This window comes from Manis pentadactyla, chromosome 17, assembly GCF_030020395.1.
Source record: "Manis pentadactyla isolate mManPen7 chromosome 17, mManPen7.hap1, whole genome shotgun sequence".
NCBI classification, from domain to species: Eukaryota; Metazoa; Chordata; class Mammalia; order Pholidota; family Manidae; genus Manis; species Manis pentadactyla.
The window spans coordinates 10,606,936-10,630,628 of NC_080035.1; the positions used below are offsets into that span (position 1 = coordinate 10,606,936).

General features: G+C 46.4%; 1 protein-coding gene across 1 annotated transcript in view; it reads left to right on the forward strand.

The window, feature by feature from the left end:
- The window catches only part of SIAH3 (siah E3 ubiquitin protein ligase family member 3), a 69,829-nt gene extending 47,862 nt beyond the window's left edge, over positions 1–21,967 (forward strand). Inside the window, exon 2 of the mRNA XM_036889741.2 lies at positions 19,229–21,967. Coding sequence (XP_036745636.1) covers positions 19,229–19,894 — 666 coding nt within the window. The 3' untranslated portion in view covers positions 19,895–21,967. The remainder of the gene's footprint in view (positions 1–19,228) is intronic.
- The last annotated feature ends 1,726 nt before the right edge of the window (positions 21,968–23,693 follow it).

The window sequence follows — 23,693 nt, forward strand, 5'->3', positions numbered from 1 at the left end:
GCCTAATGTACATTAACTTGAGATGGCAACATGATGAATACAGAACTGGAGCTACCCGGGTGCTCTCAGGAGGTTCACCAAGGCCTCTGATCTCTGTTTTAGAATACTGCATTAACCCAGAGCAGCCCCACAGACTATTCCAAGACATGGACTGAGGCTTCCAGCAAATATGGCTCCCCCATCTAGTGTATGAATACCTTTGCTGAGAATTATCCTAATAATCCCAAAACTTTTCCACTCTCCTTTCTGCCAAGTGACCATTCTCCAAGAACCAAAAGAAGGATCAGCTCAATAGATCCCTCCTTTCTTCCTTCCTTCATCACCCCCATTGTCAGGTCAGAGTCCAGCAGGAAAAATTGGATGACTAGACCCACTAGTTGAATTTTCTTAAAACTGCTGCTTCATTGAATTTTCTTAAACTCTGTGTACTAATTTTTGGACTGATTCTCTTGCATAATATCCCAATCTCTATGAAAAGCATTTCCCCTCCTGTTACCTGCACCTTCCAGAGCATGCTTGGACAGGCAGAATCTCCATCAAAACTCAACCTTGAGGACACTGGGTGTCTTCATCTGCTGGCCTAGGCTAGTATCTGCAACACAGAGAATGTCAGCAAATGTTATCAACTGGATGACTAGGCGAATTTAAGACCTTAAGATGACCTTAGTAGCATAAGAATGAATAACGTAACACACTATTAAATACCTGTTGAGCCCCTGCTGTGGCTCTATACATAGACATTTCCATTGTAATTTAAGTCACTCACATAAGAAGGCATGTCATATTCAGTAGAACCTTTCTGTCAGGGTCATATATCGGGGAGATGGAACCGATCAAAAGTGTTGTGAAATCCCTTCCACCCCCTACCCCCAGTCTCGCTTTCGAAAGTCTTTGTAATCTGGTTGCACAGTTCCTCCCCAGCCCTTTTTGTCATTATTCTGCTGAGGTTTCACCAGCCCATGAAAAGACTAGCTTCTTGCCAGGCTCAAGCTTCCCCACCCTCCAGGAATACTCTCCTCTCGTCCCCCTACCACCCAGCTCTCTTCCCTTGTTTCTGACCTTTTTCAAGGGTCACCCCTGCACAAGCCTTTTCCTGCAGTTCAAACTATTTGACACTGAAGCGAATGCATCCTGCTTCATTCCATGCACTCTTATATAGCAGAATATATGGCTTCACATACGGCAGGTGCTGGCACACTCCCTGATGGCCAAAACAGCAATGTCAATGGCCATATCCCCCACCCACACATCACACAGGGCTCCCCATATTCTAGTTGCCCTACAGCTTTGTGCTGATCGATCAGGACCCGGGGGGTGGGGGGGTAGCCTTGAGCCTACAAGCAGAAGTGGACACAAGCAGAGTCTGTCCTTCTCATGGGATAGTTGTGGAAGCGACGCCCCATCCCCCTCCCTGCTGCGAACATGGCGCCAGGAGAGGTCACCCACAAAGACGGTGTTCTGTCTCATTACCAATTCACTCCCCATGGAAACCCTTGCCAGGGCCCTTAATTTCTTGTGTTAAAACAACAAACGAGGTGACCCCAGCACAATCTCTAATAGGTAGCACGGGTCAACAATTACTCATTTGTACTAGTGCTTTTCGCATGACGGGCTGAGATGAAAATTTGTCCTCTTCCTGGCAAGAGCTGTAAATTAGTTTTATGCTACTGTTAAACCCAGAGGCAAAAAGGGGAAGGGACTGGAAGTGGGGGAGGGTCATGAGTAAGTCCTGACTGCTGCTAGCGACAAAGCTACTTCTTGTATCATGTGGCCAAGGGAGGAGGGGCACAGATGACAATGAGATTGGGCCAAAAAAGAAACTGATGCAGAGGCTCTGAGACAAGACAGTGAACTCTGAGGATCTGAACTAAATCTCACTTTTCTTCTTATCCTCATATCTGGTAGGTTTGCCAAATGAATGAACTAATAAATGATTGGATGCATGAAGCAATTGTGTGTTTCTTAGTCAGATCTGAATGAAACCAATTATGCCACATCCACATGAGTTTTCCATGAATTATCTACACTTTTTAGATGTGTGTTATTCCATGAGCTATTAAGTGGAAAAAACAGCTTACAAGACTCTACATGTAATACTTAGGTATTTATGTTCAAAAGTTTTTGAAAAAAGTATGCACCAAAATGTTAACAGTAGTACTGTCAGGATAGTGGAATTCTGAGTTTTCTGTTTTCTTCTTTATACTATGCAGAATTTTCTAAATTTTTATGATGAGAATACATTCTCTTCTAATCAGAAAAAAAAACCTGTTTTGTTTTTTTTTTTAATCTGCCATTGACAAATAGTAATCTATGCTAGAAGAAGAGAACAATGATGTAGATCATCTAGAAGATTTGAAAACCTCCCATGCTTGACTTTGGAATATGTTACATACATTTTCCCCCAGAAGATTTATCTTCCTAATTATACTTTGCCCTTTATTTAATATTAGGGTTAGTTCTAAGTCCCTGAGTTCCCTTGCAGCTAATGAGCTAAACTGGATGACAGGAAGAAGTGAGCTTGGAAAGAAATGAAATATGAGCTGCAGATAACACACAGGCAGATAACCGAGCTGTGGCTGCATGCAGAGAGGGGGCCCGAAGCTTAGTTCTTGGGCTCTGATGCCAGACTCCTGAGGATTAAAACCCAGCTCCACCATCGCCAACCCCAGGGTGCTGGGAAAGACCCTTCTCCTTTCTCTGCTCTGGTTTCCCCATCAGCAAACTGCTAGTGATAATGGTCTCTGCTGTGGGGAGCCCAGAGGGGGATAAAATGAGCTGAGGCTTGTCGCCTGCTAAGTGAATGTAGACACTCAACAGGTGTCAGCCAGGACAATGATGTGGCGGGGACACTCCTTTCCATGATTTGCATCCATACAATAATTTCTTCCAAATGGACTTCACTCTTTAAAACACACTTTCACGTATTCCTCATATCCTCCAGGAGTCTGACAGATATCATCACTGCCATTTTAGTCATGGAAACGAAGGCCTGGAAAAGTGAAGAGGTGCTCTTGGTTTTGTAAGGAGGGGAGGCAGTGGGCTCACACCTCCGTTCTCCACGAGCCTCGTCACCATGGACCTGCCTGCTCCACCATTTGAGCTCCGCAGAATCCCACACTTGGGTTCTGCAATCTATGCCTGAGTCCCCTTTCTTAGCCAACACGAGGAAGTTTAAGTTTCATTCTGAAGCTTGTGAAGATTAGCCAGAGAATCACTGTTAAGTGCTTGGCCAAGATCAAATGCTGTGAAAATGTGGAGTTCGAGTAATGGGAAGAAACTGAAGAGAGTTTCGTTCACTTTGACTCCTTGTCATGAGGCTGCACATTAGCAGGGCCATGATCAAGGACTTGCAATTTCTCTGTTTTATGGGAAAGGCTTTAGTGCCATTATCTTCCTTCTGAAATATTCTCCAATATTAGATTAATGGAAGGACTTTTTGGTGGGGGTGGAATGGGAGAAGGGATGGGGAGGAGGGTGAAGTCCTTACAAACTCCCCTTTACAGGTAATTTATACAGAAATCAATTGCTTCCAAGACCCTTAGAAGGACTGTAGCTCCTTCCTCCCACCTAAGGCTTCCCTCTCCTCCCTCTTACCCCTCTCCGCTGCCATTGGGTTCGACGTTAAGAGGGGAGAAGCAGAGATGACAAGGCATATGCACTCAGACCTCTGCAAGGAACGGAACAGGGTCCCGGCCTGACCTCTGAAAGCATTTGCTCCCCTCCTAGAAAAGTCAGCTCGGTAACCTTAGGGACCACATTTACTTTGTTCACCATTTTATCCCCAGCACCTTTCATGGCACATAGTAATTGCTTGATATATATTTGTTGAAAGAATGGGTGAATGAATGAATGAATGAATGAATGAATTCACTATGGAATAGCAGAAAGGTATGGAACTCAGTGGATGCTTTTGAAAAGGGTGATATTTCTTTGTTTACATATCGCTACTTAAAAATAAGAGGAGGAAGACACTTCTAACTTCTGAACATGAAAACCCAATGCAACTAAATAGTAGGAAATTATGGGCAGCCATAAAAAATGGAGAGTTTATTAATTAAAGCTATGCTCTCTCTGAAAAAAACTAATTTAAATACTGTAACAAGAAAAAAGATAAACCAACTCGCATTCTGATTTTAAAACTTCCCTCAGAGCTATGCTTTCAGGCTCCCTGCCCCGAGGTTTCTGAGTTCCAAGCTTCGCCTGGGCCCGGGGACTCCGTACAAGACAGAGCTGCTCATCATCTTGTGGAACTGGCAGCACTATTACTGCCGTTATGAAAGTACTTTGGGACTTGCAATGACTGGAGGTTTTAAAGCATCGAAGTTAAGAGGAATGTCTGAGGTCATTAAGAACCCTCTACTGATTCCAAAAGAGAGGCCCAGCCAGATAGAAGCGGGCAGGGAAGAGCTGCCTCTCGACCCAGCAGCTTTGCCATCCTAGGAGCTGGTCAGGATCTCAGGCCCAGCCCAGACCTGCTGAATCAGTGTGTGTCCTCACAGATGCCCAGGGGACTCGTGTACACACCGCTGTGTTTGAGGCCTGACGGTCTAGCCTGCTCTCAGTGGAGTAGTGAAGGGAAAGTTATGCTGCTTGTGAAACTGCAAGGGACATTTTGGGATTTATACAAGTACAGGGCATAAAACCAGGTGCTTTGAATCAGTCCAAGCTTTATCTGTGCCTTCCGTTCTACAACACTCCCATAGAGCACCGGAATACAGAGCACCAGGAGACAAACCTCAGCCCTGGGGTGAACCTAGAGGTTGCCCAAGCTGCAGGCGATTGTATAGGCTGCAGCAATCCTAGCTGGAAGGTGGATGAGCTGAAGCCTCAGGGGCTAATCTCCTTGCCCTTGGGTCACTTGGAGAATTTGGAATGCTGGTAGAAAGTGAAAACCCACCAATGGGGGAAATGTGAACAAAACAGGAAAAATGGTGAAATGTAGCCATGGAAAATTCTGGTAGGAAATGCATTTATGAAGACAATTGCAATTGCCTTGAAGTACATTGAGCTAATTATTTTAGTGGACACTAATAAATGTGTTCCTCAGAGACACACAGTGACTGTAATAACGCAAAGATGAATATTGGATGAGTGAGTTATTAGGGATTGGCCAGACTGCTAAGCCCCCTAGCCCAGGGGGCAGCAATTCTCCCTTCTGCCTTCCCTTGTCTTCCCCCCAAGCCTAAGATTTTTATTAAATATGTACCCAGCTACTGGGAAAGCTTTAGAGTCAATAAAACACCTGTCTCCAACCCCCCACCCCCACCCCCAACCCCCACTTGTGGGGATTTACATGGCGCTGTCAGCAGCTTTTCATGGCTGTGCTGTCCCTCAGCAGGGGTGAGGAGAGCCTCCCTGCAGAGGCAAGGAGCTGTTTATTCAGCCTGGCATGTGCTTAAAGTCACGGGCTAGCCTCCTCTAACCCCTTGATGTGCTGTGGCACTAGTTTCAGTCCTTAGCCCCTAATCCAGTCTCAGGGAAGAGCTTTCTGCCCCTAGAACCAGAGCGCTAGGCCTGCACCACTCCAGACACAGCTGTGTGTAGCTTCAGTGCCCTTCCTCCAGTGCCCAGGGCCTGCATCCCCTTGGGAGGGTCAGCCATGACCCCATCTCCTAAGTTCATGTCCTCTTAATTCCCTGGAAACCCAGCGCCTGTCCCTGCTGTGACTCTCATCCGCAACCTTCTTAGGCATCAGCAGCGCAGGCAACCTGACCAACAGAGGCCAAACAAGCGCATGGAACAATGCAGAAACAAAGGCTTCCCAAGGTTCTCCCTCAGGCCCACTTACACATGCCCATTTAACAGACCCAGAGACAAGAGCCACATATGCCCACTCTCCTTTTTTTTCTTCTTTTTTTTTCATGCAGTGAAGTACACACAACTTAAACATATATCTCAATGGATTATATAGAGAGAGAATATATAAGTAGATATATATCTCCATCCATATAACATAACCTAGATCAAGAGTTAAAGTATTTCCAGCCCCCCAGAAACTCCCTCACTTCCCTTCCCAGCCAACATGCCCACACACAAAAATAACCTCTATTATCTTTGTCAATAGAGGTCAAGAGAGGCTTGTTATGGTCAAGTTTCTATTACTATAGATCAGTTTTACATGTTTTTAAACTTCACAAAAATAGAATTACAAGGTGCATTTGTGTCCAACTCTTTTTTATTCAATGTTTTCTAAATGTATCCATGTTCCTATGTATAGCAGTACTTCATTCTCTTGTTAAAGCTATGTAGCATTCCATTGTGTGGATGTACCATAATGAATTCAGTTAAAGGACATTTAGGTGGTTTTTAGGTTTTAACCACCATGAAATAATCCTTCTGTAAGTATTCATGTATATATTTTTGTCACATAATGTTCATTTCTGTCAGGTATTGAATTTAAATTTAAGTGGTCTGAGATTTTACTCTACTTGCAGGCTCACAAACTAACCTGCCCCAGTTTCATGGATGCTGGTGGAAGACATAAGACTCCTGGGTCCAAGATGATGGCCAGTTTCTTACCCACAAAAATAGCAGCAGCCAGGATATTTGCATTTTTGCACCAGTTCCTTGAGACCTAATTCCCACAGGGTAATGCAGAGAAGGCCAAATGAAACCTTCACACACAATAGGTTGCCTCAAAAAAGCTTAGAGAACACAGATCTCTTATAATTACAGTAAGCATGCCTGCCCTTAGCTCCAGAGGGAGATAAGATCTCTGCATTCCAAAGCTGTGAGCAAACCTGCCTTTTGCTCCAGAGAGAAACACTATCTCTGTATTTCAAGGCTGTTCACTATAAAAGTATCCTTGAAAACATACTCTGGCACAAAGGATGCCTTGCTTGTAAGATGTGCAAAATGCAAGAGATCAATGGTGAATTGTTTCACGAGTATATGCTCAGGAGTGGAATTGTTGAGTCAAAGGGACTGGTAGATATTTAGCTTTAGTAGATACTGCCAAAAATATTTCCCAAAGTGATTGTATCAATTTATACCTGCATTAGCAGTGTATGAGGGCTTCAATTTCTCTATAACCTGGCCGACACTTGGTACTATGGATGTATTTCATTTAAGCCATCCTATAATGGCCATGCCTTCATGTTTTCAGGGACCCTGCCACATAGCACAGCTGCTTAGATATTATTTATAATGACAGTTCAAATTAACAATAATATTATTGCCATTACCAAATTTTCACTTGTCAACTATTTATTAATAGCCATATGCCAAGTGAGCGATGGATGAGCAGTATAGGTCTGAGGCTCTGGAGAAGCAGAGAGATACATAGAGCAAACTTCTCTCAGGAAACACACTTTAAAGATACAGAAAATATAAGGTAGTTCCTAGGCAGGGAGAGAGCTGGTCTTAAGGGAAGGCACTGCCTATGCAATGCCATTCAAGCCCTTCCCCCATGAGTGACAGGCCTGAAGGAGAGACACTCAGTGGAAGAGGAAGGGCTGTGTTGGAAGGCAAGGTGGTAGGGCCAGTGACCAGACCTGCTCATAAGATCACCTAAACTTGCCAGCAGCATTGCACTGAACAAAATGTTAATAAGTGATGATGACGAAGGGAAAACAATCATTTACTGAGTACAACCTATGTTCCAGGCAGTGAGCTAGGCTCTTTACATATACAGGCACACCTTGTTTTATTGCACATCCCTTTATCATGCTTCACAAATCCTATGTTTTTTTTATAATTTGAAGGTTTGTGGCAACCCTGTGTCAAGCGAGTCCATCAGCACCATTTTTCTATAGCATTTGCTCACTTCATGCCTCTGTCTCACGTTTTGGTAACTCTTGCAATATTTCAAACTTTTTCATTATCTCTATATTTATTACGGTGATCCATGATCAGTGATTATGATGTGCCGAAAGCTCAGATGATGGTTAGTATTTGTAAGCAGAAAACTGTTCTTTAATTAAGGTGTTCTTTTAGACAATGCTATTGCACAGTTATTAGGCTACAGTGTAGTGTAAACATAACTTTTATATGCCCTGAGGAACCAAAAGATTCATTTGACTTGTTTTGTGGAGGTATTTGCTTCATTGCAGTGATCTGGAACTGAACACACAATATCTCTAAGATGTGCCCATATTAAATTATTCTGTACGTTGTAGCGAGCATCCGTTGGCCAATGATGAAATGGAAATATTCAGTGAAAACTTTTTTGCTAGTGAATACACTGCCCTTGGATGAGCATTCTCAGGGGGCTTCAAGGGAGGGTTGGAAGGGCTTCTGTGTCTTTATGATTTCGTCTGATTCGGATATGACCCAGAAATTATGTAGGATGCATCTTGACCAGCTAGCTATTCAACAACAATGATAATAGTGACAATATGGTGATGGTTATGACCATATCGTCTTCTCACTCTAGGATAGGTGGGATGCAATGTCCTTTGTCTCCTACTCAATCCTCACTTGAACCCTACGAGATATTATAATTCCTATTTTAGAGATGAAGACGTGGAAGCATAGAGGGGTTAATCAATGAGCCCACATCTCACAGTTTTTATAACAAAACCAGGATTCATATCCAAGTTTGTCTGACTTCAAATATTGTCTTTCTGCTCCATCTACTCTTGGTCAAATGACACACTTCCTATTTTAAGGACAGGCTTATGCGAAGGCCTAATTTGCTAAAGAAGATTATTTGGGAATCAAGCCTGTCGTTGGAAGACTGTATTCTGTGTGGAATGACGTGGTCGCGGCACTCTGCTCTAGGTTTGTGCGTCTCCACGCATCACGAGGAATGAGCTGACCGTCCTGGGAAGGACTATAGGGCACATCCATGCCTGTGTGTAGACAGAGCGGTCCCTGACGGGCCATTCCCAGTCTAAATCATGTGGTAAGAGGCAAGTCCTCAGGTAGGAAACCAGAATTCCAAGCAGAGGTCCTAGGCAGGCAGAGAGAGGGGACCCCTGCTTCTCTCACAGCCTTGCTGTCTTGGGCATAGAAGACTTAGAGGAGTATAGGTGTGGGGGATGTATTGATCAGTGTGGGAGATTTGGAGACAGACCAGGAGCAAGGATGGACAGGCCTGAAAGTCCTAAAGGACGGGCCTACTGTTGCACACAGTACCCTAGGCCTGACCTGAAGCACCCACCCAGCTTTAAAGGCTGGTCAGAGTGAACTCAGGATTGCTTCTGTTTCATTTTACTCTGAATCTGCAAATAGGTAATTCAAAGATGCACCCGGGATCAGGGACACATGTGAATGAACGCCGCTGTCCATGGTCTCAGCTGCCACAGACTGTGAGAAACCTGCCAGGGCAGTGCTGCCCAAAACTCTGAAGGGAGACCCAGGATAGGGCAGTGGGCATGCGAGAGTCGCAGGAGCGTTCCAGTGACGTGCATCCTTTACTCAAGTCCCCTAAGATGGAAGTGTTTAAGACCCAGAGGAACTTATCCATTCATTTAAAATACATTTTTTTAAACTTACTGAGCTCCTTCAAGTATCAGATAATGTCTAAGACATTTACATTGCAGTAAGGAAGACAGATAGTATGCAGGTAAATATATGACCTACACTCAATATTCATTATAATTATGTAGTATTGATAAATGCTGTCATGTGAAATAAAGCAGGAGAAGGGCATTGAGAGGCTTTTTCTTTATTAGGTGAATGAAGAACAGCCTTAGAGTGAAGGTAATTGTGGAGTAGAGACATGAGCCAAATGTGCAAGTGACCTGGGTTATCTGGTAGCATTCTAAGCAGAGAGACCAGACCATGCACAGGCCCTCTGGCAGGTGTGGACAGCATGTTCAAAAAAAAAAAACAGCAAGTGATCAATGTGCTTATTAGTGCAAAGGGAGCAGGGGGTGGGGGCGGGTTATGGATGAAAAAAAGATGAAGCCAGAGAATTAGCTGGGGGCCACAGTGTGTTGGTTCTTGATGGCCATGATAGGGAATTTTGTTCCCTTCTGGGTGTGATGGAGACCCATTAAAATATTTAGTGAGAAAGGTCAGCCTGTATGGGGCCAGAATGGATATAGGAAGACTTGTGTATTAGTCTCCTGTGGCTGCCACAGAAATTACCACACACTTAGTGGCTCAAAATAACAGAAATGTATCTTCACACAGTTCTGGGGACCAAAATCCTAAACTCAAGGTGCGGGCAGGGCCACGCCTGCCAGAGGCTCCTAGGGAGGCCCTTCTAGGCTCCCCCCGGGGCCTTGTGGCTCCAGGCCTCCTTGGGCTGTGGCCACATCACCCAGTCTCTACCTCCATCTTCACATGGCCTTCTCCTCAATGTCTCCTCTAAGAACTCTTATCATTGGATTTAGCACCTATCTGGATTATCCAAGATGATCTCGCCCCAAGATCCTCGATTTATTTACATCTGCAAACTCTTTTTCTCAAACAGTCACATTGACAGGTTCCAGACATTAGGATGTGGACATACCTTTCAGGTACCACCTTTCAACTCCCTACAGCCAGTTAGGAAGCTATTGAAGTAGCCCAGAGATGTGAGGAGGGTGATGGCTAGAGGGTGAGAGGTGGTTAGGTTGTGTCTTCATGACAGGTCTATGGGAAGGAGTCATTCATTTACCCTCTCTACAAGTTTTTCTTGGGTACGTACTATGTTCCAAGCACTGCTGGCCCTGGAGATACAGTGCAGAAGAAACTGATGTCATGTTCACCACCTGGCACTCACATCACAACCCAGCAGGAAAACTGGACATTGGATAAGTGTGTTGTGTGTTATAAAGGAAACATATGACGGACAGCCTGACCTAGTCAGAGTGCAGGCATCTGAAGGAGAATGACGACTGGGCCCGGCCAGAGGGTGTCCTGGGAGAAGGGGGTGGGGAAGGTGGGGAGTTCCAGAAGAGAGAGCTGGATGTATGGAGTTCCCGGTCATGTCTTTAAAGAATCAAACAGGGATTGCATGACCTTGGGGCAGTCTGGCCATCAGAATGTCTCAGACCACCTGGGACACAGCTCTGCCCATTCATAGCCTGCCAACACATCCGCTTATGAAGTTTGCAATTGAATATCTAACCCACGTCCTTTCTAAGGTTGCAGCACTGACTCTGACCATACTGACCCTGTTAGACGAGTATCACTGTGGCCCCCCGACCTGAGGCTGTCCAGACTGGCTGAGACCGTGCTTCCAGCATTGGGGGCACACCTCCCCCAAGCCACCTGCACAGTCCTGAAGTCATCCTGCAGAGATGCTCTTAGTTAATGGGGCTTCTGTTAATCGAATTTTAACCTTTAAACTGCTCCCACAGGCATTAGGTTTCACTGGTCAATTGCAGATATGAAAATCTGACTTATACAAAAAGTTTTGTTTTTTTTTAAGAAATTTAAGAAAATTTAAGAAATTTAAGAAAAAGTTTTCATCTACGAGATTCATAAAACTCCTTAGCATGCTCAAAACCTTGCAGATGAAAGGCAGAGTCAAAGAATAAATGAAGGTGCAGAAGCATTCCTCTGACTGTGTGGTTTGAGTGCAGGCCCACCCCTATCATTTGCAAGGCTCCAGGCAGAGGTGCAAATGGAGGTCTACATACTATATGTCTAAATTCTTACAAGGAAAAGTCATGGTAAGGGACTTCTGAAATATGTTCCAACCTCCTACCTTAATTATTACCCCTTCCTAATGATCTGGATGGCTACAGCCCCAAGCTAGTGACCTGTCCCACTTTTTTTCCTAATAAGGCTTAATCCTGCACTGTGATGGGTCTCATGCAAAGGCTAATGGATACCTTGGCCACACATCCAAGCTCTGCTCATGTCTCCCCAAATAGTCACCCATTAGCCATCTCATGTTTAATGGTCCGCTTCTGGGTGTCGGACCCCAGCAATGCTACAGGTTGTAGGAAGGTGATTCAGAGCCACTGGGGAGGGAATTCCAGGATCCCAGATGTCAGGATTGTGGTCTAAAAGGCCCGGTTCAGGGGTTCTGGGTGGGCACAACCCAACAGCACCTCATCTGATGAGTTAGGGTATACCTGGCGGAGAGCCAATTATCTTTGGCTGGATCAAAGTCACTTTTTAGTGATTGCTAACAGAAAATAATTAAGGAAGTTCAGTGAATTCAGGTTTTCATTAGGTCAAGAGTCCTGCCAAAGTGTGGGAGGGAGAAGTGGGCCTAGATCAGCCTAAAAGGTGGACAGATTTCCTGGGTTGATTCAGCAGATTGTCCTTCCCAGACAGCTTGTAAGAAGCAATCTGTCATTGATAAAGGGAATACTTGAGGCTTAGAGTAATCTCTATAAAACATAAAAGCAAAGGAAGTATCTCTCTGGCATGAGGTTTCCTTTTCAAAGATTTTATTTTACTTGCTATGATGGCGGCTGAACACACCTCAGCACCCACCTCCTGGACAGAGCCCAGGACATGTTCTGTGTCCCATCACTGTCGGGTTCTGGGTGAGGGGCTGCCGGGAAAGCTACCCAATGAGGCCACAGCTGCAGACTCTCTCTCTCTCTCTCTCACACACACACACACACACACACACACACACACACACTTTTTATAGCACCTGAGAAATAAAGTGAGAAGACAGAGCCTCCAACTGAAGACAAACAGCTTTCACATGGATATGATCCAGAACAGGGTTCCATTTCTAAATCATTCATTCATTCAAGAAACAGTATTTATTTAGAGTCTAACTAGATGCCACACTGCAAAGTGCTGGATTTATCCATCACTGGACCAGGCACGGGCAAACTGAACACAACCCCTGCCCTCAGTGATTTACAGCCTAGCTAAGGAAAGAAGGCCATGAGCTAGGGATTCTCAGTGTGAGCCGAAATAAGTAGTGAACTGTATGGACAGATGTTAACTGCTGCTTGGCTTCACAGGTCAGGGAGGGACACAGCATCTATGCCTTTATACAGGCTGATGGTCTTAAAAAGACACCAGTTGAGACCATGACTGATGCACCTAAAGGATGCACATAAAGGATGAGAATCAGTATGACCCTCATATATGAAGCTAAGCATCCGTGAGGGCTGCAAAACATGTTAAATATCTAATGCATGTCAGGCACTGTGCTGACAGTGGGGACATGTGAAAAACAAATGCCAATCCTGAAGGTGCTCAACAGGCAGGAAACCATTCATGTACAAATCAACCAATGCTAGGCAGCAAGGGGCAGGATCTAGAAATTAAAGAAGGGCCCTGGGGGCTCAAGACTGCATCATATTTTTCATTTCCACAATGTCACCTACATATTCCTTCTTAGTCCCTCACGTAGCCAGGGACTGTGTTTATAAGATGACCACCTTGGCCAGGAAGTCTCTGAGATCATAGGACCAGTATCTGTGTAGACATCTACATGGACCTTCATACACAAGGGCCATGCTGGCCCATTGCCTCTCATCCATGGACCTTGGTTTTAAAAAGTTCTGTCCACTCAAATTTTCATTCTCATCTTTTCACAGAAATACTCATTTCCCTCTCTTCTAACTAGTTAATAACCCAAGACTCAAGGCTTCTGTGTGTTTACTAACCAATGTCTCCTCACTCAATTTACTTAATTTTGATCACCAGTAAAAAAATTGTGTATACAGTGATGTATCAGAGGCAAGAGTCTGACGCTCTTAGAGATGACATCAGACCACCGTTAGTCCTTGACTCAGGGGCAGACACAGGAATATTTAGGGAGTCAGCTTAAAGTGAAGAACCTCTGAACTATTTTAACTAATCTTCGTAACTTGAAAACCATGAATTTCATCAAGGGGCATCCATTTCTAGCATCTACTTTGCTGATTGAACAAACTACTAATTTAACTGATGAAAACCTTTGCAGAAATGTTAATTAGAAGCATCTGGTGTGGATCAGAAATATGGATACTAATTGAGACAATTGTAGTTGTTACCACTGGCATGTGACCTTTCTGATAAAGTGTTAGGTACTCACCTCAAAGTATGAATTCCTGATTAGGGAATTGACAGCCCCTAAAGGATAGATTAAAAATATACACAGTTAAGTCACATGCTCTCCACTAAAGAATTTTAAGGAAAATCATAGACATTGTCATGCTATTCAGAGGAAGACAGCATCTGTCCAGGTGCCAATAGAACTCAGTTGGGGGGACATGAGCATGACATACATTTTCTAATTAATATGTTCTGTCCCGGGTAAAGTCCTGTTGCTGTTTTCTGTCTCAGCGTATTTCTTTACTGTTTGGAAGCATCCCAGAGTCCTCCTGGGTTTTGTGTGACCATGTGCAATCATGCGGGGTTCTGGGGAAGAGAGGTGGAGAGCAAGGGCAGCACTCAGCCTTCAGCCTTGACTGTCCTTCCCAGAAATAGCAAGAATTTTTAACCACAAAGAGTAGGACCCGGGCGCAGTTACAGACACCCTCTCTTCCTAGCAGATCTGATTCTCCACTTGGTTCAGGACTTAGCTTTACCTCAGTGCTCTGATACCCGCCCTGAGACGTTACCCCGCACCACCTGCTCCTCCACCCTGTGTGTGAACAGCATCCACACCATTGCTGCCTTGCCCCTTCCGCCCAGCACTGAAAACCCAGCTGATGAACTATCACAAGCAAGGGTGTGAGCAGACTCAGAGCAAACGCCTGACATTCGGAACTGGGTGCAAACCTCCCCTTAGCTGAAATGCATTAGCATGGGGGTGCTCCTGAAAGCAAGTGGGAGGGCGAAGCAGTCCTCTAAGTGGGCCTGCTGGCTACAAGGAGTCGATGCTGGGGAAAGGATCACATGATTTCCCAGGAGCAGGGTTTCCTCCTTGGAGGCCAGGATTTGGAGGGACAGCCATTACCAACCATGGGAGTGTGACTGATCAAATTAAGGGAGGCGTTTTTAAATTTAATTACATCCTCAGTGGAAATGGTCTCACTAATGCTTGGGGAAAGAATTATACCCAGTCCATAAAGCCTAACATTTCTAAACCCAATTTTGCACATTATTCTAAAGGTTAATTCAAGATCTCTCTTCCAAATGGGAAGTTAAATACAGCCAATGGAAGGACGGCACCCGCTGACTGACTGAGGGGTTTATCAGCCTGTAAGAGTTCATTAGTTTTAATTAGTGTAATCACTAATGTTGCATTAACAGTTTAGTGAAGGAAAGTAATTACTCACACGTCCACTGTATTAGATGGGAAGATTAGAATTCATTTTCCAAAACGATTAGCATTTTGCCAATTAAAAGAATCCCTTCTCCCTGCCGGCAGCTCTGTGACCTCTCTCACCCAAAGATCGTTTAAATGAAACATATTTTGCATCAGAATATGGAGCAGGAAGAAGTGAAGAATTGAGGCTGTTTATTTTTAGCACCTTCTTGGGGCACAGCAAGTGCACAGGCTGGATGAGTTGATAATGTTTCACTCTATTTGCAAAGTCACCCACTTTGGATGATGGCCCCAGCTGCTTTGTTACCTTACAGCAATTAAAAAATGGAAAGGCTAGTGGAAGATGAAGTCAAGAGGAAGCTATGGGAGTGTCTAAGAGGAATTGCCATTGCTAGGGTCCCACGGTTGAGCGGAGAGAGGCTTTGAGGCTGGTCCATCGTAGGTGCCAGCTTAGAGCTGGCACTGCTGGTGCATACAGGCACACCCCAAAGCATGAACGGTGTCTCCCCCTGAGCAGTGAGTGCCATCCTGCCGGCTTAGCTTGGCTTACGAGGCCTCAGCAATGTGGTCCGGCTGCCCTCCAGCACAGTGGCCTGCCTCTTTTCCATCTCCACCGCGTCTTCCAGCTAACAGCCACTCAAAACTTGTCGTTTCTTAAACATCCCATGTTCTTTCTTACCTGGCTGCAAACCTGCTCTTCACCCCATGCCTTCAGCAGAGGCCTGTTTTGTTATAGCATTCACCCTTCAACTTTGCCCAGAGTAAATGTCACTTCACACTGACCAGAATAGCTGCCTCCCGAGCTTTGCGCTCTCAGAGCCCCCACTGCATCTATATTGCTGCATTCTATTATATTATACCCGTAATCTATTATATTACACTGCTCTATACAGTGAGCTCCTGAGGCAGCAGCAAGGACCTTACTCTCTTCAGTATCCCCAGCCACTTGCACGTGCTAAGGGGTTATGCAGGTTTGTGGAATGGCCTGGTGACCTGCAGGCCTCTCTCTCCCACCCACGCCCTCCAGCAGCCTCACCGAATCCCAGGTCGTGGGCCCAGCCTGGTCCGGTGGGCAGACATCACAGAGGAGGGAGCTGAGACGCACCTGGAGGTGGGCGCTCCTTCCTCGCCTGTGCTCCGCACCCAGCACCACTTCCAGGGAGGTGGCCCTGCTGAGCGCATCTCTGGGCTCCCTCCTGGTTGGTCTCTGCTTGGGTTTAGCCAGCGGGAGGCGCTTGCAGAAGTTTGGAGGAAGGAAAGAAAGGGAGGTCAAGGTGTTTACCCTCCACTCTCTCCCTGCATGGATTTCATCTCTCTGATATCAGCTGCACAGAACAGGATGAGGAAGATGGAAAAATGGGTCTGGAGAAGGCATGTGGAGAGTAACTGACCCAGAGACCATTTGTGAGACGGGAATTTCAGGATGTTCTGTTGCCATGAGTCAGCATTGGGCCAGGAGGCCCCCGGGCCAAGGGTAATGTTGGGGTCTCCAGGCCCTTAGGCTGGCCTGTGCTCAGCCCAGAGTGCTGCCCAGGAACAAAGGTCAGCTGACCAGGACAGGCACGGAGACTGCTAGAAGGACCTGGGAGGGACCCTTGCACCTGGCAGACAGGCTGTGCAGGCTCTGGGCTTCTTGTACAATCCCAAGGGATAAGAGGCGACCCTCCCCTCACACTGACTAAATGGTACATGCCACCAGCAGGAAGGTGGGAACTAAGCCAGATTTAATTTGATTTTATTTTTTAAAAGGAAATTGATTTTTTTCTATGAAAAATTAAATATTTATGCAAAAAAAATACCTACTTTCTGTGGTGCCCTTACACTTAGCAGATGCTACACACTGGTTATTTCCCTTTCCTATGTTTAACCCTAAAGGGTGAGTCAGACTCATCACTAGCAGGATTCTGGAGCACAGCCTGATCCCTCATTGGTCTGGTGGGCGTGCAGGATGCGTGACAGCTGTCTGCCTAGTAGCTGCCGTCCAGCAACAGGGCAGGAACTACTGGGAAGGGCCCTGGAGCTCACATTTCAGGTCTGCCGTGTTCCCAGGGGGAGAACGCAATAGTTGGCAACTGGAGCTAACAACTCCACAGCAGAGCCAGTCTGACCCCACCTGCCTCCAGGTCACCCCCACCGCAGGAGACCATCCCAGCACACCATGTGGGTGGGTGGGTGGGTGGGCAGATGTATGCCCAAAGGAAAGGGAAGCTCTTCTCCTCGTCCTCCCCCATGGCAACCAGGCAAAATCGGTGCAGGGGATAAAGGACGACAAATTTCCAACTATAAAATGAATAAGCCACAGGAACAGAAAGTAGAACATAGGGAATATAGTTGATAATATGGTGATATCTTCATATGGTGACGGTAACTACACTTATCATGACAGGCATTTTGCAATGTGTATAATTGCTGAATCACTATGTTGTACACCTGAAACCAGTATAATATTGTATATCAACTATACTTCAATTAAAAAAAATAAAAATGGGCACCTATCCAGGCCTCCACTGTCAACCACATTCTGAGCCCAGGGAGATAGAAACCGGCAGCCACCATTGTGAAAGTGAAAGACAGACCTTGTCTCTCCTCATCTGTGCACTGGGACCAACAGAAGCCGGGTGAGGGCGCACGTGCCCAAAGGCACCTGCAGTCCAGGAAGGGCTTGGGGAGCTCAGGCAGAAGGGGCACTCCACCTGCAGGCACCCCAAAGAAGGGCTGCCATGTGACAGCCTCAGGCCTGGAGTGCCCCACAGAGCTGCCAGCTCCCCTGCAGAGCCTAGATCCAGCAGGCTAATTTAAAAAATCGTAATTCCAACTCTGAAGAATGGAAAAGGAGCTGGAGGTGGGGATAACTGGGGAGGGGGCAGAGGGGCTGGGGATGCTGCTTGTTCAGGGTCAGGAGGTGGGAAAATGACCCCCAGTCTTTTGCTTACAAATTTTGTAACAAGCATATTATTCCTGTTACTGCAGAAGCCTGTTTCTTCAACTGAAAAAATATGAATTGCAGTCCTGGTGTTACAGGGAGGACTTTGTGATAACCACAATTAATTACATGCATACTAATGTCTGCACCACCCACATCATGCAGTGTTTATTTTGCTTACCACTGTTCCCCTGGTGCCTGCAGGGTCTGGCCATAGCAGGTGCTCAATAAATGTTTGCTGAACCTGATCAGAAGGTGCTGTCACAGTTCCTGGGGCTTTTGAGGCACACTGTCATGCAGAACAAAAGGGTGGGAGGGTCTCAGGGTGGAGGCTGCCAGGTGGTGAGCCCCTGGGAAACTGCTCTGGAGCAGAGAGCCTGGAGCAGAGCAGAGGTGTGCCTGATGGGGTGACGTCCCAGGAGTCACTGGTGAGGCTCTTCCCTGGGAACTGTGGCCCACTGCCCATAGCCCACTCTCTGTCTCACCAGGTGCCTTAGGACCAGGAGAAGGTCCTAGACAGTATGACCAAGACAGTATTACCAGGAAGCTCTAGAAGGACAAATGGGCACTTACTGAAATTTTGTTCTAAAAGTAAGAAGAATGATAAAATAGGGGGGAAAAAAATCCATTGACCTCTAGTGCCAGCACAAAAATATCAACAGAATAGAAAGAAAAAAGAAATTTGATTTTTTTTTGTTCTTTATGATGAATTCTCATCATAATGCATTTTATTTAAGGGAGAAATTGCCTATTTGTTAATCTTACTAAAGAATCAGCAAGGTATAAATATTGCTTTTTCTTGGACTGAGTTTTCAAAATCTCAGCCACCCAAGGCATCCACTGAGTCCCTTATTTTTTTTTTAACATTACTACTAGATTGGTAAGATCTGTTCTTGCAGAAGGAATCATCTAAGGAGCTTCTATTTCTATTTGGACAATGCTTCAGCATTTAAAGTTGGCAAAATATCCAAAACAATCACTTTTGTAACATAAAAATATTCATCAAAAGAGATAATAACAAGTGTTGACAAGGATGTGGAGAAATTGAAACCCCCTTTGGAGTCTTATGAGAATGTAACATGGGGCTGCCACTTTGGAAAATGGTCTTGGCGTTCCCGTCATTTTTTCAGAAAGAAAACTTCCTCTACCTGCACTGGGAAGTCGTCTACTTCTAACCTTTTGGACACCTGGGGAGTCTTGGCCAGGCTGAGACTGGCCTCACGCCCACTAACATTCTTCTCTCTCACCTACAGTATGTGTCCAGCTGCTGCGCCGTCACTCAGAGCGCGCCAGAGCAAGGCAGCCTCCCCCCTCATCACCTCGCCCACCACCACCGCCGCCACCGGCCCCACCGCCACCTCCATCACCACCGGCCCCACCTCCTCCACCACCAAGAAGCGGGGCTGCACACTGCCCGGGTGACACCCTGCATGTGCCCCTTGTTCTCCTGCCAGTGGGAAGGCCACCTGGAGGTGGTGGTGCCGCACCTGCACCAGATGCACAGGGTTGACATCCTTCAAGGAGCAGAGATAGTCTTCCTGGCCACGGACATGCACCTCCCCGCGCCAGCCGACTGGATCATCATGCACTCCTGCCTCGGCCACCACTTTCTGCTGGTGCTCAGGAAGCAGGAGAGGCATGAAGGGCACCCCCAGTTCTTTGCCACCATGATGCTGATCGGGACCCCCACCCAGGCCGACTGCTTCAACTATCGCCTGGAGCTCAACAGAAACCATCGGCGCCTCAAATGGGAGGCCACCCCGCGGTCTGTCCTTGAGTGTGTGGACTCAGTGATCACCGACGGGGACTGCCTTGTCCTCAGCACCTCACTAGCCCAGCTCTTCTCTGACAACGGCAGCCTTGCCATCGGAATCGCCATCACTGCCGCAGAGGCCTGCGCCGCAGAAGCCGAGACGTGAAGCGCGAGGCCAGCCAGTGCTCCCACACGGCCACCCCTCCACCGGGAGACGCTGCCTGGGCCTCCTGATCTCCCAAGGCCAGGGCTCCAGACTCCTTTTTATTCTTCTCCCTCCTTCCATCCTTTCTTTTTCTGTCTCAGGTACTTTGTGGTATTTGTTATTTGTCTGCCATGAGCATTACATCATGTAAACATCTTGTGATTCAAGATCTTGGTGTGATATTTGTCCTGATTTGTTGGTATAGTTTTATAGAACAGTTTTAATCAGAATGGTTATTTCCTGCCACCCCCAATTTCCTTCTCCACTGCTTCCAAAATGAGCAAAAGTCACTGGGACCATGCAGAGTTGCCAGGAGAGATGGCATCCAAATCATTTCTTCCTTCTCTTTTCGGTCTATTTCAGAGTAAGCTGACTCTGAAATGTGTGAGGACAGCAGGTTGGAGAAGGGGACCTGGTCAGCTCAGAGAGGTAGTTCACACCAAGCAGACACAACTCTGCCACCTCCCAAGGACACGCAGGGGGCAGGCTGAGCTGCAGGACATGAGGAGACGGCATCTCCCCCGAAGTCCCGGGCATGGGGCTGGAGGGACCATCATAGGATAAGCTTGATCCTGGGGCTTAGCGGGTGGGCACGTGGTGAGCCCTCTGCTGGCAGCCTGCCATGGGCTTGCTCTTGGCCTGGCCCATCTTTTCCTGCTCTGGAAATCAAGGTCCTCAAGTGGCGGTGCTTTCTTGAAAATTTCTTGGCTCTTGGTTGAGCTGGTAGTAAAAAAGGATGGATAGGCAAGACAGGGGTGGGTGGGCAGAGAAGCAGCTGAAAAAAACAAAGGATGAAATTAATTTCCCACCTCTGGGAGGGTTTTCTCTGCTCAGAGAGTTTTATTATCAAGTTATAAAATCCATCAGTCCTTTCACTAAGGTGGAGCACTTCTGCATCGTGCAAGGAATTTACTTTGCTCTCGATACTTCGTTAAACCAGAACCACAACTCAGCATCAAAGGCATGGAACTTGGAAAGTGTTTCTGGGACTCTGCCCTGGAGGTCAGAGGCCACTCATACACCTGGGAGGGTCCTCTTCCCTGTCCTTGTTTCTCAGACGCTCCGGGGGCCCCATTCAGCATGCAAACGGTATCACTGGTCAGCTATGCATTCAGCAGCCTGTGGCAGTGTGAATGGAAAGGCAACAAAAATCCATCTTGCCTCTGTGTAGACTGCTTTCTCTTACTTGTCTCTCCTAACAGTTCAGCCTCTTCTCATGAAAGCCTCTTGGGTATTCGAACAAAGTAAGCATGTTTAGTCAACTTTGTCTCTTCTATTCAAAGGCGAACACCTTTAAGCCTTCCCAGAAAGCCCTCTCCTGCTTCTGCCGCTCTGCGTCCCCTTGGCCCCTCTCGGCTGCTGGAAAGCTCAGCACCCAAGCCCCGCCAACACTCATCAGGATCGAGGGGGCCTTTCACCAGCCAGACATCGTCTCTGCACCATTGCCTCACCTTCGCTGTCTTGACCGGACCCTGGCAGTACTTACTTTCAGGCAGCTTGTCCTGACTGGACATCAGCAATCTTTCCCACCAAAACTAATTTATCCTGAAACGTAACTCCCTCTCCCCAACAACTGAGTAATCCTCCAGCCACCCACGCTGCCAACCCATGCTCTAAGCCCCAGAAGGGTGGTGCCAGTCAACAAATCCCATAACACAGCCCCTTCTAGTCACACAGGAATTGCTGGGACTCTGGGGCCAAGCTTTCATTAGGTTAGAGCCCTAAGGGGGCCAATAAACATCATGTCCACTGACTGAGTCAAATATCAGGTCCACTGGCCTGAGGAAAGGGTTGTAATCCTTTTGGTCAGTCAGCACATCCCCCCAGGGCACCACCTCCCCTGGTGGCCACCCAGGAACAAGCGGAGGCTGGCTGGCCAGCACCGGGAGAGACATGGCTCCGCACCTTACCCCCAGGCCGCTCCCCAGAACCTCAGACCTCCTTGCCTGTGAGTCTGAAACCTCGGGAAGCCACATTTCCTCCCCTGGTTTCTGCTATTCAACCACTTTGAAAACATTTATGTAGCATCACAGGTGCCCCAGATGACAAACTCAACCTCAGTGAGAACACAGTTACCGTTCCCAGGGCCTTAGGGCTCCTGCAGACATCACCTCTGCCTTCTTGTGCCAAGTTACCTCAGCAAAGCTTGGCCTAACTTCAGGTTGATATTATTATCACACATGAAACTGTATTATGAACAAGTGATCCCAGATAGGAACTGCTATTTTTGGTTCCTGAAAACTTTTTGCAAAAAGCATAGAAAATGTGTGATTTTCCATCTGTGGTGCTCCCAAGGCCCTCTTCTCTGTATCCACATGTGAAGAATTGAAAAGGAACAAACTAAAAACAATGACTAGGAAACAGAAACTGTTACTAACACACTGGGCTGTGTGGGGCTTTATGGTCACAAAGGGCTCCCTCATTTATGTCTTAGGTTAATCTTCATCATCATCCTCATTACACTAAAAAACAGAGGTTTAGAGACATAAATTACCTTCCCAAGGTCACACATCAAATGCTTGGCTGGACTAGAGCCCAGCCAGCCATCTGCAAACTTGGTGTTCCTGAAACAGGAAGACCGACTCCAGATATTCAGAAATGTTCCCGCCCCATCAGCAGGCTGTGGGCCTGAGGGCCAACTGGGTCTTGGCTCTGGGATACTTGGGGAAGCAAGGAAAGTGAGACTGGAGTGGATTTGCTTTTAGAGGCAACTCAGCTTGAAGAATTGGTCAACCTGGTAGCAGAGGGTGGGGTGGTGGGGTGATGGGGTGGGGAACCAGCCTGTGGGGTTTTTGGTGCCCCTAGACCTCATCAACACTCACCCTCTTAGAAAGTTGTCCTAGAGAGACAGCTGCACCTAACAGCAGAAATGAGTTGCCAGTATTTGAACTTCCTCTGTGAGAAAGATTTTTTTCAGGAGGTGTAGACATTCCTCCACTTGAGGCTGAGCCTACGTTAGTGGTTCATGCTAAAATAGATGTCAGGCCATGCAAGGATGACTGTCTTAAACAATCTTTCTCTGCATGAACTTGCACCTGAGACAGATCCCAATCCCATCGCTACCTGTTGCTACCATGGACATTTTAGAAATAGATCAGGTTAATAATAATCGTATTCATGGCTACCATTTACTGAGGGTTTACTGTATGACCCAGTGTGCTAAGTACTTTGAATATATTATCTCATTTAATCTCCAGAACAACCTTATGATGCAGGTACTATTATTGTACCCATGAGACACTTAAGCTAAGAGAGGTTAGACACTTGTTTAAGGTCACAGCTAGCAAACGGTAGAATGAGGTCTAGAACCCAGCATGCCTGGCTCTGAAGTCCAGGCTTCTGACCAGCATCAGCTATGTCATTCCTACGAACTCAAGCAGTCAAGGCTCAGGACTCAGTCATCAAGTCTGCATGGCATGGAGGCCTTTTAGTGCTTCAGTACTAAGTGTGCCTCCCACTTCTCTGCCTCCGTCTTTTCCTGACCCCGGACAGTGGTGTACTAGCGCTGCCCCTGCATACTGACTGTTAAATGCTTTTTTAGGAATTTTTCAAACTGATTGCTAAGCACAGCCATTATTAAAAGTCAAACCATATAAATTTATAGTTAAATAAGGTATGCTAACAACGAAGGTAATAAATACTCAAAATTCATCACTTCATAATTATTTCTGTACTTTTTTTCTATGCTCTTGAGATTATTTGCATCTGTCAATGCTCATGGTGGGCACACTATGTAACGATGTGCCACCAAGTCCTTCTT